Below are 24,315 nucleotides of genomic sequence, written 5' to 3'. Positions count from 1 at the left end.
AGATGTACAGTAAATAATGTAATAGTGGCCTTATTATAACGCAATACCAGAAGATAATGGAACAATTCGACATATTTTGCTCTTCAACCACCCCACATGAGTCTTAAATAGCAAACTTCTCCAGTGTTTTAACCTACTGGCTAACCTGCTCTATTGTGCTGCATGCAGTGGTCAAATGTAATTATGTGACATGGTCATGTGGTATTTAGGCACCTTTAAAACAATGACATGATAAACCAACAGCAACGGACAAGAACCAACAAAAACAACACCAAAAGACAACAGAACACATGAATACAGAAGAAGAAGAAAAAAAACTCAACATTTATTTGAAAAGGACTTTCAATAAAATGCACTGTAAACAAATTTGATTAATATTAACCAATTTTCTAGAAAATAAATAAATAAAATATCTACAATACTAAACAAGTTAGTTTCCCCATCAGCTTCTTGCTCTGGCTGCAGGGCTCTACTTAAAAAAAGAAAGAAAAAAGGATAAGATTGCATCCTTCAACACTGTCTCTATGGCAACAATTGCTGACCATTGTGAGGAAGACTGTAAAAACGGTTTTGTTGTTTGCCTACAAGGTGAGAAAGACTCTAGCAATGCAACTCATATTTTTGAAACCAAGAAAATAAAAAAACGTGAGGACAAGATAAACTAGGAGTTCATAATGGGTGTCAACTATCACAAGAAAATAAAACCATTTGCAACTTAAAATGAAGCATATGGAGCTTTTGCCCTCTACTTACTTCAAGGAAATACACACACGCACACACACACACTTACTTTTTTTCTTCTTTAAAATATGAAGAACAGAACAGAAAACATGATCTTAACAAAATGTTCTCCTGAATTGAACTACAAAGATGAGAAATCATAGAAGAATATAAAGACAATCCTAACATAAGTGCAGTTTAGTCGGTGACTAACGGCAGTCAACACAGCAGCGGACAAAAGTTGTACACTGAGGTTACTTCAGACTCCTGCATGACTTCATCAATTCTTGGCATCACCCTGCAATGAGTGTTTGTGTGTAGTTTGTGTGCGTGTGTGTCATCGAGAGAAGAGATAGCGAGTCAGCTTGTCAGGGCTCAGCGTACTCGGGACTCCTAAGGCACCACCTGCATTGATTTCTGGCAAAAGGCCGTGGTTGAGACTGCAAAACACACACAACAGGCAACATTGACAAAATTGTCCCAAGTAATAAAATCGCTGCTTTGACACTCAAAATCTAAAATTTCACAATTTCTCTCAAATTTTCGGTCAAAATTTAAAATTTTAAGTTTGTGAACATAACTTAAAGTTTTGACCGTTTTTTTCTGGGGACTCAGACCCCCCCAACCCCCAACGAAACAAAACTGCACCTTTTAGAGTGGCCATTTATTGTGGGCAGTTTAAGGCATACATGTACACTAACCCTGGTGTCTAATCAGCGTCTTGATATGGCACACCTGTGAGGTGGGATGGATTAATCATCTCGGCAAAGGAGAGGTGCTCACTATCACAGATTTAGACCGGTTTGTGAACAACATTTAAAAGAAATTGTGATATTGTGTATGTGGAGAATCTTTGAGTTCATCTAATAAAAAAAATGTGAGCAAAAACAAACATGTTATGTTGCTAGCTACTCACAGATTGCATTCAACAGCCACTTGGGTTTGTTCTTCCACGTCACACCAAAGAAGTAGACAGGTAGACCAGTGGCAATGATGCCAAAACCAATTCCGCACTCCTTTGGAGTCTTCCAGAAGGATACGATGATGAGGAAGAGGCAGGCGAGCACAAACGTCACAGGTAGCAGGATATTCACCTGCGAGAGAGAGAGAGAGAGAGAGAGAGGGGGGGGGGGGGGGGGAGCATCACACACCTTGTTTTTGTGCAGAAAATAAAAATAAATTGTTTCTTTGAGGTGTGAATTTACAGCATAAGAATAATAAGCCTCTTGGCCAAACTTCACAGCGACATTGCGACGCTCTTCTAAAGACAAGAGACTGAACAGACCACATCACATGAGTGCAATGTTTTTCGCTGAGTAATGAATATCTGGAATTGTATCAAGCGCAAGTGAACTGGGCGGGGGGGGGGGGTCCTTGATCAATTGCTCTCAGCGGTTCACCAAGCAATACAAATGTAAGTGGTGAGCAACAGGAATGTGACAGGCAAATAAAGGAGATCGTGAGGGAGAGGGAAACAGTGAGAGTAAAAGGAGACGACAGTCTCCAGTCTCACTCCATACGCACAACTTCTGCCTCCGTCTCATTCGGGAATGCAAGAATTGCCTCCCACAGTTGCTATTTGTTTAGTGCCATCCATCCTCATAGATCTTTCTTGCTGGCTATACAAGGCTTGTCAATGTGACAAAAAAAAAAAAAAAAAAAGAAGCGCTGACTTCAGATGAAATGAAATCCTTTCAGTTGTTAGCTTAATAGAACCATTTTCTACTTGGATTAAAACATTGTCACACTTCAAACCTTCTGGCAGACTGCCCCAGAATTGAGCAAAAATAAAACTATACTCGTCGTCGCACGTGAGATTTCACAAACAAAAAGTGCAGCCATGATGGCACAATGGTCCTCTGTGTGTGTGTGGAGAGTCCTGCAGCAAGAGGACCAGCAGCTGACAAGCATTCAGTTTCTCCTCTGCCCTTTAATCTCAGATCAGTGTTTATTCATTCATCTCGGCCAATGAATGCATCTTTGTTGGTAGCGTGAGACAAAGGAAAAATATCCATGACTGCCAAAATCATGACAAATTTAAAATTTTAATTAAGTGTTAGGGTAACATTAACATTTTCGTCTTATGGTAGATAGAATTTGACGTACATAATTATTAGGGGTGTCAAAATTAGTCACTATTTTTTTTTTTTAATGCGCGATGAATGACCGCTGCTCATTTGGAAAGCCTGTACTGGGGGAATTCCAGTCACAACCCAGCAGACACAAAAAAAACAAAATTTTGCAGTAATACATTTAATAATAATGTATAGATTTGTGGATACTGTGGTCAAGTTGTATTTTACTAATTTAAAAAAATTCACAAGTTACTTCATGTTAAAGATTAGATAGCTCTTATTAATGCACTGGGCTCTCACCAATGTCTTACAAATGCAATTATGCCATCTAGAGGCACAAAAATAAATTCAACACAAATCAATATCACATGTTTGTTTTTTTACAGTACAGGACATCATTTTAATTTGAACTAAATTTTATGAATGATTATGAAATTACTGTATCAATGAATAAAAGATGCAGCCATTTAAAAAAAAAGTCCACTTTTATGTTAACTCTTTGACTGCCAAAAACGTTAAATAACGTTTAGTAAAATCCTATGGAGGAGTGCCAAAGACGTTAAAAGACGTTTTTTTTAAAAACAGAGATGAAACTAACCATTTTCTATTGTTGATTACTGAAAAACGGAATACGGTAGAAACAAACTTTTTTTTTTGATGAAAGATGAGAGTCCAATCTTTCATTTGGTAGTATGTGTGTTTCCATAGTCCAAACACATAATTTTCTGTGAACCTTGAAAGATCAGTCAAAAATGCTTAAATCGGCTGGCACCCACGGCATCCCTTTTCTGAAAACGTCTGGCAGTCAAAGAGCTAACAAGAGTATGAAAACTCCGAAAAAAATTATTGTACATTTTATTGTACATTTAGAACAGATGTCAAATTTGCGATTAATCGTGACTTAACTATTGAAGTCATGCGATTAATTAAGATTTAAAAAATTAATCGCCTGACACCCCTAATTATATTCGAGGGTGTAAACTTTTACATTCTAAGTTGGGCAGAGCCACACCTTTAAATATGTATATTGCCACTAAGCGGACGTTTTTTTTTTTGTTTGTTTTTTACATCTGCTTGTCATTTTTGTCATGCGCAGCCCTTGAGTAAATCAATCCAAATATTGCTCCGAGACGTATTCTGATCGGCTCACCTTAATCGGTCTTTCCAGCTCAGGCTTCTTATAACGGAGCCACATCATCCCGACAATGGCTAAGGCGATGCACAGCCAGTTGAAGAAACTGAAGAAGTTGATGACGGAGAAGATGTCATCAGAGAAGGCGTAAAGCAGCGTCATTATACACTGGACAGAAGGAAATAACAAATCCGATGTGAGTGGTTTGCAAAACTTCAACAATCCCTGTTTTAAAAAAATGTTTAGAAATTGAATTTAACTTAGGTTTGATAACTTACCCTTACCCTTTGTTTCTGTAATTGTAACGTATCCAATTAACATAAAAAAAAAAAAAAGATGAGCTGACTCTACTCACAGTGAATATTAGAGAAGGAAGTGGGGTCAACAAGGTTGGGTGGATCATTGACAGCAGACAGGGCAGGTGACCTTCACGGGAGCCCACGAAGAATAGCCTACGATATGAAATGACCTTCGTTAATCACAAATTGATTACGTATGCGGTTGTGCTGAATTTCCTCCATTGGCAAGAAAGTGTGCATTTGTGCAGGCGTGTTACCTTGACGATGTGAAGAGAGAACCATTGACAGAGCCAAAGCAGGACAACCCCACAAACACCGGGATGATCCAAGCCATCACACCCAGGTGCCTATTTCCAAAATCCTACAAAAAATGTGTACATTTCATTTACTTCGATCATCTTCATATGCTGGATAAGATGTAATAAATTCAATGAGAGAACACAAGAGGGGGGAAATGAAGCGTTCTCTCTTCTTAAAGGGATACTTGACTCATTCAGTCATTTTCATCAGCAAGAAGATTATTTTTTATGAACAATTAATACCTTGAAAAAAATAGCCAGTTAGCACTTGCTGTTGACTGAAGATGACATCACCCGTGCTGAGGAAACAGGTAGTTGGTCAGCATTTCCTCAGCATAGGTGATGTCATCTTTAGTTGACAGCAAGTGGAAAAATGTGTTTTTAAAGTGGTCAACCTTAAACATTTCTTGACAATAATATGTTATATGTGACCTCACTAAGTCTAAACATGGCATTTTGATCAATATTTCATTTGTGGAATAAGAGTTATGAAACAAAATCCAGCCATGTTTATCCATCTCAGGGGCGGCCATTTTGCCACTTGTGGACTGAAGATGACATCACAGTTGCTCAGGGCTCAGGCAACAACCAATCACAGCTCAACTATTTTCTGAAACTGAGCTGTGATTGGTTGTTACCTGAGACCTGAGCACCTGTGATATCATTTTCACTCGACAGCAAAATAGCCGCCTTCTGATATTGAAGATTGAGATTTTGCTGCTTAACTCATATTCCACTAACGCAATATTAACCAGAATGCCATATTTAGACCAGTGAGGCTGCATAGAACATATTATTGTACTAACAACAACTGACTTACCACATAAACAATTTCAATCTACACTTGTAGCCCTTACTATCGCTAAAAAAACAATTCTTGTTAACTGGAAAAATAAACAAACTCTGAATATCGACCAATGGTCTAACCTCCTCATAAATCACATTTTAATGGAAAAAATATCTGCCTCAAATAAAAACCAAATATCAAAATTTATAGAAACATGGTCTACGTATATAGAATTTTTTAACCTAATTCTGGTTACTTAATTCTGTCTGTTAGCGAGAGCCACTACATCGTGATAACTTACATTGATGTTTCTGCATTTGGCAATTTATTATTATATTATATTATTAGTATGGGATTTTTTTTTAATGGGCTTTAGGTGAACTGATGAATACACACACGCTCGCACGCACACACGCGCACATACACATACTCACCCACATACAAAAAATATATATATATATATATATATATATATGTGTGTATATGTATATATATAAAAAAATAAAATAAAATAAAATAAATAAATGAATAAATAAAAATAAATAAATAAATAAAAACATTTATAATTTTTTTTAATTTATTTGTTTTTTTAAAAAAAAGGAGAGCAATGATGATGTCAAATCGAATGAACAATACTGAGCTCTCCTGAAAAAGAGAAAGAAAAAAAAAAACATATTATTGTAAAAAATAATAATATAATAATAAGGGGTTTGACTTCCCCTTCAAAAGGTATAAATTGTACATGAAAAACAATTGAGTTATCAAATTAATTCCGGACAAAAAAAAGTAACTTTTTACTGCTGTAAATGGCTCAATAAGTCAAATTTAACCTTGACGTCAAGAAGATCTCTGCTCCTCCTCCTGTGCAATTTATGTGAAAAATATTAGTGTCATTCAGTCAGCAAATCGCAGTCTTTTGTCATAAGACATTGGAATGTAATTTAATGATTTTTTTTTTTTTTATGAAGCAAAATAACGCTCCCTGGAGGAGATGACACATAGTGGAGATCTGTACTCATGTAGCTCAAATACTAACAGCATTTTGTTTGTCATACCACAAACTGGTTCAAACTGAATCAACAGTGCCGCAATTAATTCACAATCAATTCCATCCAATTCACACACAAAAAAAAAAAATTGATATACAGTAGAAAATTGAACTGTGGGTCGTTGCAATACTGTGACGAGTCAAATGCAGTGCAAGAGTGTCACGCATGCATAAAAAAATTGTATGCGATAATGACAATAAAGATGGTCGAACATTATTGATTCTCTCCTCTGTCATTTATAACCGCTTCAAACAACAAAGCCTATATAGAAGGAAAAAATGTTTGATTTGTTGTGATTGCATTTGTGACAGCTATGTCTGTTTGAAAGCGCTTATATAAATAAAGATGACATAACTCGCATGCTACACTCACACGCATGTAAATGGTAGTGTTACAATGTGGTGATGTCACTATTTACAGATGTTTTTTGTTTTTTTTTACTTTAACCAACTTCATAAAGCCCTTACCACAGCCACAGCCTCGGAGGTGAGCATCTCATCGGTTGAGAGGGTGGTGAAGTACGCCAGGTTGGTGAGAACATACACGACGGTCACGATTGGCAGGGAGATGATGATGGCTCGAGGCAGGTTTCTGACATCGATACAAACAATGGCAACGTATATAACAGACTTCATTTACAGACGCGACGCTTACATGATGACGGCGAGACAATCAGTCAAAGACTTACTTGTAAGGCTCAATCATTTCCTCAGTAACAAAATTCAAGTAATTCCTGCATACAGGAAAAGGAGAAAGAGCTTGAGTGAAATGAATTAGAAAAGTTGGGTTGATCATCCATATTTATCATTCATTGACATCAAGTGTGTATATATGCACACAAGGTTTGTTCATTATGTGGTGTTAATTAATTAATTAATCACAAATAAAGTAGTGTTGCAGTGCAGTGGTTCACCATTAGGTCACACTTACCAGCCACCGTAAGCAAACAGGCCACTGTAGAGCGCCAGACCGATGTTGCCAAACTCATACTTGGAGCCCTCAAAGGAATTTTCAGGGAGAAGTGAATCCGTCTCACCTGGCGACGATGAACAAGACAAAGAAAATAGGTCACAACTAAAAAAAAAAAAGGGTCAAAGAAGGTACTAGAGAACGTAGTGGTGCCATCCAAGTTAGACTGGTTGGAGATGAAGTACGATAATTAAATTAGAGTTGTGGAGGAAAAAAAATAGGGATAGACCACAATTATCAGCCAATAATCAGTGCCGATATTTGGTATGTATTATTAAATGACCGATTTAAGACTGTGGTCATCTCAGGGAATTATTCATTTATATTTTCAGTTAACTTTGTAAGAGATGCTGCTGACCCTGAGAACTCGCTGCATCTTTTGTTTTTGTTTGAAATTAAAACAAAGCCACGTGCAAGTTTAGCATTTCAGTCATTTTGAGAATTTTTTTTTTTTTTACTGTAGAACACTATAGGGAGCTTCGGTATTTACTTGTTTAAGTTTTCATTTGACATACTGATGATCATGGGATCACTCTGAACTTTTTTGTTGTTGAGAATTTTAAAACAAACATGTCTATTCCAAACATAAAAAGTTAATAGTTGGATTTTGTATTTTTTATTGAACTCATTCACTGCCATTGACGTCAAAAATTCATTAAAACATTTTTAGTTAAGAGTATGAAAACCTAGATTTTTTTTTTATTGCACATGAAAAACAGATAAAAATGTGTTATTAATCGTGAGTTAACTAGTAAAGTCATGCAATTAATTACAATTAAAAAATTTAATCACCTGATGCCCCTAATTTTTATTGTTCTTTTTTTAATCGTGAGTTAACTAGTGAAGTCATGCGATTAGTTAAAAAAAAATTTAAATAATCACCTGACGCCCCTAAATTTTTAATAATCTTTTCTTCTTAAAAAAAAAAACGATTTAAAAAAGAAAAGATTATTAAAAAATTAGGACCATCAGGCGATTAAAATTTGCCATCGTAATTAATTGCATGACTTCACTAGTTAACTCACGATTTTATATCTGTTCTACATATCCCCCGAAAAAATCTAGGTTTTCATACTCTTTTTAACAAAAGTGGATTTTTTTTTAAACTAATAGAAATAGTTCAAATGAATTTTTGACGTCTATAGCCGTCACTGGCAGTGAATGAGTTAAAATGACCCCCTTTCACTGAAAATGAATACCGGCTTGAAATATCGGTTATCGGCCTCCTTGACTACTAATAATTGGTATCGGTATATGTCCTTAACTCTTTGACTGCCAAAAACGTTAAATAACGTTTAGTAAAATCCTATGGAGGAGTGCCAAAGACGTTAAAAGACGTTTGTTTCAAAACAGAGGTGAAACAAACCATTTTCTATTGTTGATTACTCAAAAACGGAATAAGGTAGAAACAAACTTTTTTTTCTGATGAAAGATGAGAGTCCAATCTTTCATTTGGTAGTATGTGTGTTTCCATAGTCCAAACACATAATTTTCTGTGGACCTTGAAAGATCAGTCAAAAGATCAGTCAAAATGCTTAAATCGGCTGGCACCCACGGCATCCCTTTTCTGAAAACGTCTGGCAGTCAAAGAGTTAAAAAATATATGGGTCTGTCTCTACAAAAAAAATCCAGTATACGGATGACTTAATTCAACATTTAGAGAGAGTTCAGATACAGAGACCAGAAAGTGAGTAACAACTCATTACTCTCCCAACAATTGTTGAGGAGTGTTAGTAAATAAGTTGAGCTCACAGCCCCTCCTGTATGTAGACCTGCTGATTTCTGCTGGTTTCAGGGCATCCCAGCCACATTCCTGACGGAGCTGATCCCCGCAACATGCACACACATTCTCAGACACAGCGTCGGTTACTAACTCAACAGCTCCCGGGCATGTTGCTATTAAATGGATGAGCCCTAAACCTACATAGTACGCGTGAGAAACGCTTGATGATCAAAGTGCTGTACAGTACATTGGCCCACCCCCCCCCCACCCCCCCTGGACTTGTGACCTAATAATCCAAACAGATTGTGTCCCACCTGACTTGTGATGCTTTAAATATCCATTTGATGGATTTATGAATGTCTAAGTTTGGGCCAGTAATGACTCCAAGCTCCTTTCTACGGTATAGTTAAAAAAACAAGGCAACTTCATTGAAATAGCTCAATGTGCTTCACGCAAGCATCAACAAACACAACATTTAATGACATCACAAAGCAAAGCAGAGAAAACAAAAGTATCTTACAAAAATTGACAACATTAAAACACATTAACAGAAAACTAAAAACATTTTTAAAAAGTATAGCAAAGAAATAACTGTAGTTTTCTAAAATAACTAAAATATATATTTTTAATGTTTGAGAGACCTTAATCAAAGGCAAGAAGAGGAAAAATCAAAGTTTTTAACCTGGATTTCTCAATGCTGACCTCATTCTTTTTGGCAACCATCTGTGTGCAGCATAACATCTAAATGCAGCTTCACCGTGTTTACTTAGAACTCTGGGTTCCACTAATTGACCCAAGTCTGTAGATCTCAGAGCCCTGCTGGGTTTGTATTCAATTAGCATTTCTTGAATATATTCAGGACCCAATATTCAAACCATTAGCAGAATTTTTGAAATCTATTCTACGGCTGACTGGGAGCCTGTGTAACGCTTTTAGGACTGGAGTGATGCGTTTTGATCTCTTTTTTTTTTGTGGTCAGAACCTGAGCTACAGCGTTCTGAATGAGCTGCAACTTTCTGATGTTGTTTTTTGAGAGAGCCCAGTCAGAAGACGACTGAGTCGACTGGAGATAAACGCATGGATAAGCTTCTCTTCAGTCTGGATGTTTTTCAGCTGCTAAAAGGCTCTTTTAGTGATTGATTTGATATGATTGTTGACAGTGAAGGAAATTTGGGTGGCGTTCTGAAGCATACGACACAAAGGTAACATACACAGACGGAACTGAAGAGGTTAAAGGATTGACCCGTGAGCTTTCCCCATGTCATGGCCATTAGATCCGATTCAAAACTTCCAATGGTCACAAATTAACTCCTCCCAAAAGTCCATTGGTAATAATAGCTATTAATATGACTTCAGTAAGAGTACCAGTCGATGGTGCACCCGGCATCTCATCTAGATTCAGCTGTTTCATCTTTCAAATTCACTTGTCCTATTTTCTATTATGGTCTTGGAATTCAATGTTGCGTGTGCGTGTTTATGGTAGAGTCTATGTAGAGTATGTATATTATTACTTATCCATGTATAGTCAACACATACAGTGCAACAATGGTGGAAGCGTTTTATCTTGGTCTCATTCCTTTAAATTACAAAAACCTGGCCTTTGATCTTATATTGTAGACTTTATATCCACTGTGCAATGCCGCTGCCACAACCTTCAACGTGACGATCAGTGGTACTTTAACTTGAAGCTGTTATTGGCATTACCAGCCTAATCCTAACCATAACCCTCAGAGGATATAGGCTGTTGTCAAGAAATTGTATTATTTTTTTATTTTTTAATGTACAAAGCGGGATTCAAACCCATGCTCTCGGGGTGACCGCCTTAACCATTTTGCCACGAGCTAGTACACATCCACTGGCGCAGAATTTGTACTTGCATTGCGGCGCGATTCACGGCAAAATAGAGGTAAGTGGCGAGTTGCTTGTTACGGCAAAATATCCACTTTGTAACATAAAATACTATTGTGATATTAAATTATTATTATTATACTGCTGGTGTTTATTTATTGATTATTTATTTATGCAAAGAAACATTTCAAATATTTTTCTTTCTTTTTTTTTTGCCTTGTTGACTGTACCGCTCTGACAAAAAGCCACCAAACCTCACTGGCAATCAGAAGATGAGCGCCTGGGTTAAGGAGGACAAAATGTTTATAATAACAGGTTAAATTTAGGAACAGTCTTCCTGTATAAACCACTGTGAGGGGCAGGCTTTTGAACCCTGAAAGCAGGATTTACAACAGATGACCAGATTATACTGCTCTTAACTCATTCACTGCTATTGACGACTATAGACGGCAAAAATTCATGTGAACTATTTGTATTAGTTTAACATTTTTTTCCATTTCATTTCATTTTTTATGAAAACCTAGATTTTTTTTTCATTGTACATTTATAACACGTATAAAATTATCATGCGATTCATTACGATTAAATGCCCCTTATTTTTAATAAATTTTTTAATTAGGCCCATCAGGCGATTGAAATTTCTAATTGTAATTAATCACATGACTTCACTAGTTAACTAACAATTAATCACAAATCATATTTTTTATGAAAACCTAGAATTTTTTTTATTGTACATTTATAACAGATATAAAATTATCATGTGATTAATTACGATTAAACGCCCCTTATTTCTAATTTTAAAAAATTTAATTAGGCCCATCAGGCAAATACAATTTTTAATTGTAATTAATCACATGACTTCACCAACGATTAATCGCAAATTTTATATCTGTTGAAAAATTTTCATACTCTTGTTAGCAAAAGCGGCAAAAAAAATTGATCCAATAGAAATAGTTCAAATGAATTTTTGACGTCTATAGCCGTCAATGGCAGTGAATGAGTTTTAATCTGAGACACAAGCAGACTGACCATATAGCCACAAAGCACCTTTAAGAACACACACCAGTTTTGCGAATATACTGTATTATGAAACTAGACCACAGTCAAGGAGCACAGCACCCGGGGGGGGGGGGGGGGGGGGGGGGGTTGGGTGGAAATGGAAAAACAGATGCTTCACACAGATGCTTTTCACCAGATACAGTCGTGGGACATACATACATGACAGCTTGAAGTCAACATGATTTTAAATTACTTTGATATTGTGTTTACAGTAGCAAAAAAAAAGAAGAAGTTTGGGTCGGGCCATTTGAGATAAACTGCAAGTCTGAAGAGGAGGCGCTTTATAGTAGGCGCTTAAGTCAAACAGTGAAAGATCTTAGATGAGAAACAAACAGGTAAGTTACTCACACCACTCAGTGTTTCTCCCTACACTTTTTTTCTGTATTTTTTTTAATTTTTTTAATCACACTTGAGAGGTCAAGTAAACCTGCAATATTCCCATTTTACAGTTACAGTACTTTTTCCAGACTCTAAATTGGCAGAGTGACTCGAGTCTCTTGCTTATCTAATAAAATGAAGTGAGTCTTTCATGCTATCATTAAAATGGAGCATGTCTTGGCAGCAAACACAGCACGGAATGTTAACAACAAGCAACTACCTGCTTGCACTGTACAATTTTTGAAAAGGAATTTGAGAATCATTTTGCAGTTTTCTTTGACATAAATGTAACTCTTTTACTGAATTCCACAGGTTACGTAATTGTTAGTATTTCGAAAACAACCCCTTGCCTTACCTTTATAACCAGTTACAATATGAAATTGATGTAAAGTAGTGTTTAATGAACTTAACAGAAGAACAATTATGATGAAACTAATTTTGCTTACGCCATGCGTCATGTCAACTATTTGGCACCTTTAAGGGGAATAGAAATTCTTAAGCTGCAGATGTTGTACATTTCCCTTCTGTTTATTAGGTACATCTGAAACGCACAGATTTAAAGAGTTGAACAACAACATTTGCTTAAATGAGTTTAACAACCAAATGTATAGACAAACAAATCACAACAGTGGTTCAATTCATAAGGTATTGTATATAAAACATGGGGTTGAGAGTGATAGATATTATAACATTTTTTAATACTCCATTTCATATATCAACCATTTTACATGCGGCAGAGCAAGTGGTGTTGATTTCGGTATAATCTGACCTTAAACTGGGACATACTATTTAGTCTAAAAAGTTCCTTCTCAGCGTTTTGTGCGAAAACACATTTGGTCCTTGAGAACAGAATCTGTTTTGAACACCCACACCTGACTCTGTTTTCGCCATCGCTCATGGAAAATACCCAGAGAGTATGTTTTGTCTACAAATGAAAGAGAGGAGGTCTTTTTAACTATAAGAAACCATTGTACATGCGGAAGAACTACATTTGACGCTCTGAATCCCACCTGTTTAAGTGATGAATTAGAGGCTGTTATCTGTCCAGAGATCTCTGACTGATTAAAAATCATTTTTGCAAAGGTGTATTTTTCTTACATTAAGTCTATCTTCATTTTTGGAACACGCAAAGAGGACAAAATAATTTTATTCCTCTTACAAGAGCCACATACTTCCAGGATGACCTAAACAGTTTTATACTACAACTAGAAAGATTCATGCAGAAATGTTGAATGGCCTGCTGTGTGAAACCTGCATTTCCGTAGGATTTGGAATTTATGGTAGATAGATGAAAGGGCCTTTTTTTTTCTTCCTAGAACCTGGTTTAGATTTGTATTTGAATTTGTATTTGAACATTGCTCTTCATTGTGCTGTTCACATTTTGACCAAGAGAACACCTAACAACTGTTTAACAGTAGCTCACTATTCTAAGGCTTCAAACGGGACAATCTCAGAGGGAGCTGCCCACTCAGTGAGAGTGTCACGGTGTGGGTCATCAAAAAGTTGCAACAGAGATACAGCGAGACGGGAAGAGTCGCGAAAGTTAAAGAAGAGGGCATTCGTGGAAATTGCAATGAATTTGACACCACGTTGAATAAATTTTCCAGTTACAAGTTAGAGAACAGAAAGTTGTGCACACAAAAAAAGCTGGCACTTTTAACATTTAGGCATGTGCATTCAAATGTTTGGGGGAAAAAGACAAATTTAGTTCACTTGTTAATCAAATGTTAGGGCATTTTAGGTTCATCCTGAAATTTCATTCAAAATGCAAATATCCCTAACTTTTAGTGAGTGGTGTATCTGGCTTTCAATGGACAGCCATGATATCATTAATTGTTTATTTAATTCTAATATTAAAATGCTGCGTGTGAATAGTTGTTTGTAGGGGTGTGAATTGCCTAGTACCTGGCGATTCGATTCGTATCACGATTCATAGGTCACGATTCGATTCGATTAATCCCGATACGAATCTATAAATTGATTATTGCGATTTTTTTAACTCAAATTTAGAAAATACTCATCAGTAAACTTGTACATGTACACTGTAAGATTTTTATGAAAATTGATTTATTTATCTGAAATTCAGGTTGCAGTCTGTTTCATGTTTGAACAGCACTCAAATAAAATATTAAGGCTTAATGTTCCATTAATATAACACTCTTCCATGCTTCATTTGTAAATCCTAACCCTAAATAAGACGTTTTGTTGAATATTCCCATAAAAAATTTATGTTTAAAAATCGATTTGGCTGCATATTGAATCGCGCTGTAATATCACGATATATTGCCGAATCGATTTTTTTCTAACACCCCCAGTTGTTTGTTTGTTTGTCTTTATCATGTGACCTGTGATTGGCTGTCAACCAATTCAGGTTGTACCCTGTCTTTTGGCCAAAGTCAGTTAGTTGGTATAGGCTCCAGTTGACCTGTGACCCTAGTGATCATCAGTGGTACATTCAAAATAGATTGATGAAAGGATGGATAGATTCTTGTTCAGACCCTTAATTGAACAAGTTGTAAGTTTTGAAGAAATAAATAGACAAAGAGAGCTTGTGCATTGGTGTGTAAGTGTTGGGGTACCTTTGCCAATTTTGACAAAGCCGATGATGATGATCAGCCCAAGAGCCAGCAGCTTGGCTGCAGCGAAGAAATCCTGAACTCTGGTTGCTGCCTTCACGCTGTAGCAGTTCACAAAGGTCAACAAGACTGCCAAGACATAAAAGAGAAAAAGAGTTATCCAGTGAGAGAGAAAGCACCTTTATGTAAGTGCTCTTTGCTGTCAACACAGAACATAAAGCTCATTCTTGGGAGCTGAACACTTCCCACCGTTGGACTCGTTCTCCTCCCCACACATGAACAGTGCTGGCATGCCTCATCTACCAGTAGACACTGCGCCCCATTAAAAGTGATTAACCAAAGCAGCAGGTCCCTTCACAGTTCCTAAATCAGGTCGGAGCCACAACACAAAGATGAGACTGCGCACAATGAGGCTCTGTGTTCAGGAGAGCGACAGTCTACTCTCTACAGTACAGTTGAGTGGAGAGCGTGCACACACAATATAAAGCAGATTCATCCAAGCACAGTGCGTGTCTTAACAGACTGATTATTAAATTTGGAAATGAACATGTATCGCACACATACAGAATGAATTAACCTAGCCAGGTAAGAAAAAAACAGTACCTCCATCTAGCTGTCATGTGGTTCCGCTCAGGATTAGCCCTCAAAGCATATGAAGATTAGGTTATGGTGCTATTTTACTTACAGGTTGTTACCACACACACTAATGCATTAGTTCTAATGTTCATATGCAGGTCCGTATTTATATAAGATATGGAATTTGGAGAATATTTCAGTCCATTACTGTTTAAACAATCATGCAACGTACAACAAAAAAGGTTAAAAATTTACATTGAATTGACTTGATACAAAACAATTAAAACATGAAACATTAGTTGCTAATATTCGCGTTGACCCGTAATTGGATGGAATTTGGACTACATTTGAGTCCACGATTCTTTAATTGAACGTACAACAACAAAAAGGGATAAAACTACACATTAAATTCCCTCAATACAAAACAATATGCAATTAAGTAACACCCTTGTCGGATGAGATAGTTTGTGAATGCAGTTTTTTTGTTTGAAATTTCCTGGAATGTAATTTTCCAATCTAAATATTATTTTTTATAGTTGTTATTATTAGCAGTATTAGTAGCGGTGTTTCATAATTTACAACTCAGAATTTGTGTAATTGCACTAAAGTTTAATCTGTGATCAAGTGAAAGATGAATAATTAGTGCAGTACAGTAATAGTTTATATGGTATTTACATGCCCCTCGACCCTGAACAGAATGCATTGATTTTCACACGTGCTGAGCAATTACTGTATAATTAAAAAATAAAAGAAATGGAAATTAAAAAAAGTTTTAAAAATATAATAATAATAATAATAATAATATTATTTTTAAAAAAAAGAATATATATCCTAGATAATACTGATACGGTAAATTAGTTTAAGTGGAATATGACATTTAATGTTGAAAAACTGTAATTTTGTGTCTGAACGTTAAATGACGTAATATATCGTGCGACCTGTTTGTTCATAGTGTGGCGTGGTTTATTCACTATAGCATGCGCTATTATGTCGCTTTTTTACTATCCGGAAATAAAATAGGAAAAGCTCCTCGAAGAAGGTCACCCGGCACAATACCCATCGTCCACAGGATGGATATTTAAAATTAAAATAAAAAGGCAATGTGAGCGGCACGCTAACAAGTTCCTACTTGACAAGCGGTTGCATCATCCAGGCGACAAACGGCTCGGATACTCACGGATGCAAAGGCAGGCCACTAGCTTAGCCCCGGTCTCCGGTACCGGGCACACGGGGAAAATGGGTTTGAGGAGGTATGTGGCGAAAACGTAGGCGACAATGTACTGAGACGACGGTCGGATGATGAGCAGTTCGATCCATAGTTTGAGGAAAGCCGGCAGTGAGCCGTACACCTCGAGGATGTAGGCATAGTCCCCTCCGGACTTGGTGATGGTGGTCCCCAGCTCCGCGTAACACAGCGCTCCCACCGTGGAGAAGACCCCACAAACAGCCCACACCACCAGGGACAACCCCACGGAGCCGCATTCCTTCACCACGCCGGTTGGTGTGACGAAGATGCCCGAGCCGATGATGGTGCCTACGATGATGGCCACGCCGTTTGTCAGTGTGATGGTTCTCTGTAAGGCGACAGTTTCCCCGCCGTTCTCTCCGGGGCTCCCCAGCATCTTCTCCGTGACTTGTGGATCCTCCTTGCTTAGCGAGGAATTCGAGTTTCTTTTTTTTACCCCCGACATGTTTCGTTTAGCTTCCCTTTTTGGTTTCCTTAGTACTTTGAGATGTTTTAAAACGACACGCGTTACCGGCTGTCTTCCTTTCTTGTTCCTCGCGGGCCGGTGCGATGCCTGATGCCGGCCAGGCTCAACCACGAGGCTTCCACTGAGTGTGGGTCGGCGTGAATCAGAGTGGCGTGTTTTCTACTACAGGAACTCCCTGTCAATGTGCTGAGACCGAGTCCGGTTTTCCATGTCGTCCCTCCTCCAAGGCCAGCCCCGTGTTCGAGCTCGTCTGACTCTTACTAACCTCCCTAAACGTGCCCCCCCAATCAGTTTCGCCCTCAAGAGGCGGAAGTTGGCACTACAGCATCGCGACACTTCACATTTGGTTCATGCAGTGCCCAACCTTATTTGAATCACGTCACGTTACAATACATATGTTGTTTATGGCACATCACCAAACAAAAGTTACAAAAAGCGGATACACTGGTTATTTACCTACTACCATCTTAGTGTATTAGTGGAACAGCAATGTATTGTATTGTTCTGCTTGTTACCTTGCTAGATGGCATAAAAGGGCAATTTTTATGGATTTTTGTCAATGTTGGGAGGAATAAAAGACAAAATATTGAGGGGGGGAAAGTAACGTGCTCTGCCTGTAATTCATATCTTAATGTTGTAAGAATTAAGGGACCAAAAAAGTAGTTTTGTACATTCTGCAGTATGCTGATTATTCAGTTATCGGAATTTTATTCTGCCAAATATTGGAATCAGCATAGGCCTAAAAATAAATCAATATCTGTCAGGCCCTCATCTATACAGTTGTAAACCTTTATGTGTGGGTGTCAATTACTCGTGGATTTTTTCTATATCCTCCTGAATAGTGAGGTTGACTGTGAGTGAGTATTGTATACGTTCTGTAAATGTTGCTCCCCGTGTCTATTAAAGAAGTCATTGTTTGAAGGTTCATACCTATAACTGGTTATTTATTTTAGCCCATCTTTGGAATTTGTTATTCAATGTAAACAGACAGCAGATTCAATCTTATGGTTAGGTTGAATATATGTTTCATTCTCTCTTGTCTCACTTGTCAGTAAATCTCAATGGAGTCACACAAACAGCTTGAAGCAAGCACGCTTCACTTCCTATTTGGAGAATTATGCAAGAATGAGCATTAAGGAATCCTTTAAAATGAGTGTTATGATGAGTTTAAATGTGTTCCAGAATGTCATGTTGCAAGGGTAAAAGCATTTTTAAAATGCTTCTGCAGATTTTCACCCATTGTTGGGCCTGTATGTATCACCTGCTGTTAACAGGGATTTGCCGTAATGGCATTGGTTATTACTTTGTCTCTGTTTAAAATGTCCAGAAGAGGCTGTTTAAATGTTGCTGGAATTACTACAGTGCTCTTTTTTTTCCTTTTCAACATATGACTTGCCATTGCCCTGTGATTGGCTGATGACTGTTCAAGAATGTACAACGCCTCTCGCTCCCTCAGTCAGGATAGGCTCCACATTCAGCTACTATCGAAAATGAATGGCTGTGCAAGCTTTCACAGGCCTCGTTAAAAATGGCGTGCCAGATCTGGTTTGTGGGCCTTAGTTTCTTCACACCTGTGCTTTCATTAAAGACGGCATGACAAAATTGTGAATATGCCGATATCCAAACAAACCTGTTAAACCATGCAGATAATTACCGGTACTCGTAAATATTTCTTACAAGTAGATGCCAAGTTCCTTTGAATGTTTCGGCAGCACCGCAAGGTAGTAGTGTGCGCCCACATAATGATTGCCCTCGCTCACGGGTAAAATTCCTGACAGTGTACACTGTACAGGTATGTGCAAGGTTTTTGCCCTGTAATATGAAATCCAACCAGTTTGTTCAAAGCCAGCCAGACTGGTTTTGTTGTGCTCGAACCACAACGGAGTGACTCCATTGAAGTTGATGCTTTTTGTACCCTATTCTACATTTGTTTTAGTTGTGTGATCTCATTATACAGTAGCTCCGGTATTTGAAGTGTCCTTTTTCATGATCCACTTTAGATCAGTTTATGTAGTAGATGGTATGCAGTTGTATAACTCTTTTTTTTTTTTTAAAGGGCTGTTATTTCTCTCAAACTAAATCATAAAGAACAAACACATAAAGATAAGAAATGTCACAAGGGTGATCTAGTAAATGATGCTTTCATTCACTTAAAGATGGCTCAGATTCTATTTGTAGTAACCTCGTGGTTGACTGTTCGTGCGAGAAAGTTGTCAAACTTGTCTTCATTGATCTTTGTCACGTGGAAAAAAAAACGTCACTGGGACAACTTTCAGGAGCCGCCTACTGTAATCAGAGGCTGAGTGCGTGCTGCAGCTGCTCATACCATCTTTGTGTGCCAGCAGACAGGGTGACCAATGGGAACGTGCTGTGCAAGTGATAAGCCACACTGCGTTTAACTGACAGTCAACACTTACACTTTCGCACGCGGCCTACTCATTGGAATAGACACACAAAACCTCGGTGTACTTGTTGATTTCCATACACAAATCAGGTGCTGCACACATACTAACTATAGCTACAGTCAGGTCATTTCCTGTGCTTGGATAAAACAGACGTAGTCCATTTATTGGCCGGAAAGGGGGGCTCTTGTTTGGCTTCCCAAAGCCTGAAGAATTTAGGACAATCATATCAAGTGAAGCCTCCACCCAGGAGACAAAAATACACCATGATTTAGTCATTCATTACATTTAATGCACTCATTTGAATCCCTCAAAGGGGGATTTCATTTACAACGAATCTGCCTGCTTGCGAGGGATTTAAATGATCCTGTTTTTATTTTATTGTTATTATTATTTTTTTAGTATATCCATTTGGCTTTTCCTGACGTGTACTACTTTTGCAGTTGCACAAAGTTGCATGTGGTTAGTGCATCTCCCTCACACACATAAGATCTGGGTTCAAATCTATGACCTAATTGGTGGGAAATGGATGGATAGATTGACTATTTTCTACATTTTACAACATAATTCAACACAGGCCATTGTTTGCTATGCATGGGGACAAAAATGGATCATTCTTGTCTCACTATCAGCTCAAAATGCATTAGCAAAAATATGTTAGCGTTTTGGTACAATGTTTAATTTGTTCCCATAATGTCAACAGCTAGTGTTTGGCACATTAACAACCATGTCATTTTGTGGTTATGGTAATGTAAATTATGAATGTTTCACCTGTCAATTTTGGCAATTTTCTAGTGTCAGTATTGTGCTATATGGCAGTTTTTTTTTTTTTAATATTCATTATTGTTTTGTGACGTGTGGGTCGCGTCCCAGTTCTCGCGCTTCCGCCTTTGTGCCCAAAGGGTGCGACCGTGCGACCGTGTGGTGTGTCTGTCTCAGTTGTCCGAAGCATTTCAGAGAGTTGAGAACTTGAGACAACCTGTGCGGTTGGGGGGGTGCGCGAGTGTTGGAACGGCCATCAGTGGTCGGAAACGACGCTGATGTGTGAAACCCGGAAGTCGGAATCTACACCATATGCTCCACTTTGGGAGCATGGCTGAAGCTTCTTTGTATTGTTTCCCCTTACCCCTCCTCACATATCTTTTCTATCTCAGGGCGCTTTTTTCGGGAGTACCAACAGACTTTTCTGTCCTGTCTCCCTCTGTTGGTCATTGCTTTTCATGTTTCTTGGACGGGTTGAGCATGTAAGTGAAATGTTGTTGCTCGGTACTTGTACATGCAATGACAATACAGATATTCCATTCCATTACAAACCTTCAGCACAAGACCTTGTGAGCTATCATGGCAACCTTTACCATGACAAAGATTCAAAGCATCCATCCATCATTCACACTGGAGTATCCAGAGAAAATCCATGCAAGCATGTAGGGAGAACATGCAAACTAAATGCAGGAAAGTCAGAGCCAAAGCATGCTGTCCTGAAATATCCCAAAATCCATCCATCCATTTTCTTGGCCGCTTTTCCTCACTAGGGTCGCGGGGGTGCTGGAGCCTATCCCAGCTGGCTTCGGGCAGTAGGCGGGGTACACCCTGAACTGGTTGCCAGCCAATCGCAGGGCACACAGAGACGAACAACCACACTCACATTCACACCTAGGGACAATTTGGAGTGTTCAATTAACCTGTCATGCATGTTTTTGGAATGTGGGAGGAAACCGGAGTACCCGGTGAAAACCCACGCAAGCACGGGGAGAACATGCAAACTCCACCCAGGAAGGCCGAAGCCCGGACTCGATCTCACGTCCTCTGCACTGGGAGGCGGACGTGCTAACCAGTCAGCCACCGTGCTGCCTATCCCAAAATATCATGTTTAAAAAAAAAAGCTTCTGATTTTTAATAAAAGTTAGATTTAATAATTCATGTGGGTCTGTCACATGACATCATATGACTGGTTGACATTGACATGTTGTACTTTCGGTTATTCTACCACGGGATAAAATGACAATGTTTCCTGTATAAAAAAAAAAATTCTATCCAACAGCAGAAACTAAAAGACTTGTACACATTTTCAAAAACTTTCCCACCAACTGTAATCACTGGTTATGTGATCGCGCCAGTGTCCCATGTGATTTCAACAATGATCTTTTTTCATGTGGCAATGGCCTTCAGGATCCTGAAGAAATCAAACAATGTGCCCACTTCCATTTAACTATTGCGTTTATGTGAAACATCCATCTGCTTTGATGGGAAAATGTTCACCCGAACCCAAGTCACCAAATGATGTGGGTGTGGGACACATTTGCATATGTGCCTGCAACTTCTATCCTAGAGAATCTGAATCTGGTACATAAAAAAATATATCGAGTGGGTATCCACAGTTTGTATCCATTCATTTTAAATAAACACTCAACAATATTGCCTTTTTAAAACCATCTGGCAATAAAAGATGAATGTTGGCCTCCTGTTCAGAGTGAGAAGTTCCTGTTTATGCATCTTGCTCATAGAGAGGCTTGGTCTCTTCAAAGAGAACACGGAACGAATGACAGGAAGACGTGCACAACTTTGCCTCGAACACATCTTGCATACCAGCAGATGTCAAAAACATCCATCCGTCCATTTTCTATACCACATATCCTCTTGATTCGAATTTTGGGATCCTATCAGACATCGTGGCGAGTGTACCACATACTAGTTCATTAAGAACAAATTCAATTAACATGCATTGTTCTTTATTGGTCAGCAAATGTATCAGATAACAGTATGTTTGTTAACATCCTGTATCCAAGACAGACGCGCAGCCTTAAGCAGTCAGGCTCCAGATGCAGTTCAGGAGGGGCAAACTACTTTCCTATATGATCAAACATTACCTCATTCAAACCCCAAAATCTATGTTTTTTTTAAATAATTTGTCCTGCACTCCCAAAAATGTATTTATAAATTTTATTATGTTTATTTATGTTAGAGCATACAGAAGGCTTTGATGCAGCTTCTGACCTGAAGAGGTCGCTTAAAGCAATGGTAGTTATTGCAAATAACGTATAAGAGATCAGCCGGGGCCATGTTGAAAAAAGCTCATTTTCCCAGTGTTTTCACCAGGTTTATAAGTAACGATAAAACTGAGCTATATTGTAATACTAATTGCTGCAAAATGCAAACAGATACAAATATACTTTTTTTTCCTGATGGAAGAAGAGACTCTAATCTTTCTTTTAGTAGGTTCCATGTTTTTTATAGCAATAGAAGACAACATTCTACGGGCCTTGCAAAATCTGTCAAAATCCAGTAAAACAGCCGGGAGCGAAGGGGGTTGCTTCAGAGAAAATGGCTGGGAGTGAATGAGTTAGAGTAAAGCTTTCACTTAAGGCTGGCTCAGGTTTTCGGGCCAAATCGTACCTTAGTTATTCTGCCATAGGCCAAAAATATGTAGTCAATTTATGAAAGCATGTGATGTAACAATCCAGCAGATGTTTATTATTTTTATACTGTATGTTAAATATCCCTACATATTTCACTACATTAAAAACAGGTTGTATCAACATACAGTATCATTATGCATCTTTATTTACTACTACAATGCAATAAATACATCCTTTTTCGCCTGTGCATTTTTCTGTGGACCATGATGGAGCGGGGAAGTCATTTCCTTCATCTGTGGTGAAGAAAATAATTGACTTAAGTATAACATACCTCTTTATAGTTTAGCAATGAATGTCAACGAGCTTTTATTAAGACAAGTGGGAACTGCTTTCAACTGGAAAATTTCAAAGCTATGTCTTTTCAAATGGCAAAATACTAATAATTATCGAGTTACTATTTACTGCGATCATTAAATCACACACAATCAGGCCTCATATTCAAACAATGGTGGGAAACCCAGAGGAGACTGAAAGCTGTGTCCCGGTAGACGGCGAGCCTTCTCCCCCGTCACTAAACACAACAAACACCCTGCAAGGTCAACTTCAACGGGCGCCTTTTTCTAGTTTGATTCCAATGGAGAGCACTATCGCACCCAGCTGTGGTAACAGTGTAAAGGAGTCTGTAAACAACACACCCTTTGGACCCCAGGTATTTGGGTGGGGGCCACTAAACAACCCTTTCTTGTGTCAGGGGCCTTCAAAGGTTTCCGTGCATGGGATGGGTTGGGGGTTTCTCCCAAAGGCTTTGACCAAGCTTTTTCTTTTCAAATTCGTTCCTGGGTCTAAAGCAGGCCTTTGCTCTGGTGAGTCATCTGGAGAACAATGGGTTTATATATTTGTAAAAACAAAAACATAGAATGTTGTTGTTTTGTCTGCTTTACATCGACTGTAAATCAACACTGCCTTTGGGTAGCTACATGGTTTATTGTGTTTTGCTGAGGTTAATACATGTTGTCAACTAAATTTAATTGTGTTTGTTTATTTGTATGCAGCTATGGAAAGAAAAAAAACAACTGAAGACTCAAATCATTAGCAGGTATTTTTTTATTTGTGCTATTAACTTTGACTGCCAGACGTTTTCAGAAAAGGGATGCCGTGGGTGCCAGCCGATTTAAGCATTTTGACTGATCTTTTGACTGATCTTTCAAGGTCCACAGAAAATTATGTGTTTGGACTATGGAAACACACATACTACCAAATGAAAGATTGGACTCTCATCTTTCATCAGAAAAAAAAGTTGTTTCTACCTTATTCCGTTTTTGAGTAATCAACAATAGAAAACAGCTAGTTTCACC

The 24,315-nt window shown here is 38.1% G+C and overlaps 1 protein-coding gene across 1 annotated transcript; it reads right to left on the bottom strand.

Moving 5' to 3' along the window:
• Window positions 1-295: 295 nt before the first annotated feature.
• On the bottom strand, window positions 296-17,475 carry slc7a5 (solute carrier family 7 member 5). The gene is made up of 10 exons (XM_077567744.1): window positions 16,668-17,475; window positions 14,918-15,043; window positions 7,292-7,397; window positions 7,050-7,094; window positions 6,829-6,952; window positions 4,484-4,587; window positions 4,283-4,379; window positions 3,946-4,095; window positions 1,637-1,814; window positions 296-1,160 (listed from the first exon to the last, which is right to left on the bottom strand). The coding sequence occupies exons 1-10, from the start codon at window positions 17,179-17,181 to the stop codon at window positions 1,114-1,116; spliced, it is 1,491 nt and encodes a 496-aa protein (XP_077423870.1). The 5' UTR covers window positions 17,182-17,475; the 3' UTR covers window positions 296-1,113.
• Window positions 17,476-24,315: the final 6,840 nt, after the last annotated feature.

The sequence above is a fragment of the Vanacampus margaritifer genome, chromosome 6, assembly GCF_051991255.1.
Source record: "Vanacampus margaritifer isolate UIUO_Vmar chromosome 6, RoL_Vmar_1.0, whole genome shotgun sequence".
Taxonomy (NCBI): domain Eukaryota; kingdom Metazoa; phylum Chordata; class Actinopteri; order Syngnathiformes; family Syngnathidae; genus Vanacampus; species Vanacampus margaritifer.
The sequence above is the reverse complement of the archived record's forward strand: the minus strand, read 5'-3'. Positions and strand labels throughout refer to the sequence as shown.

What these genes read in the sequence shown, in the direction of transcription:
- slc7a5 (XM_077567744.1), bottom strand. Translation starts at nt 17,181, where the DNA reads ATGTCGGGGGTAAAAAAAAGAAACTCGAATTCCTCGCTAAGCAAGGAG. An exon ending in GAAATGATTGAGCCTTACAA is followed by an intron (nt 6,953 to 7,049) that starts GTAAGTCTTTGA and finishes TATCGATGTCAG; the next exon opens with AAACCTGCCTCGAGCCATCA. An exon ending in CCTCCGAGGCTGTGGCTGTG is followed by an intron (nt 4,588 to 6,828) that starts GTAAGGGCTTTA and finishes CATTTTTTGTAG; the next exon opens with GATTTTGGAAATAGGCACCT.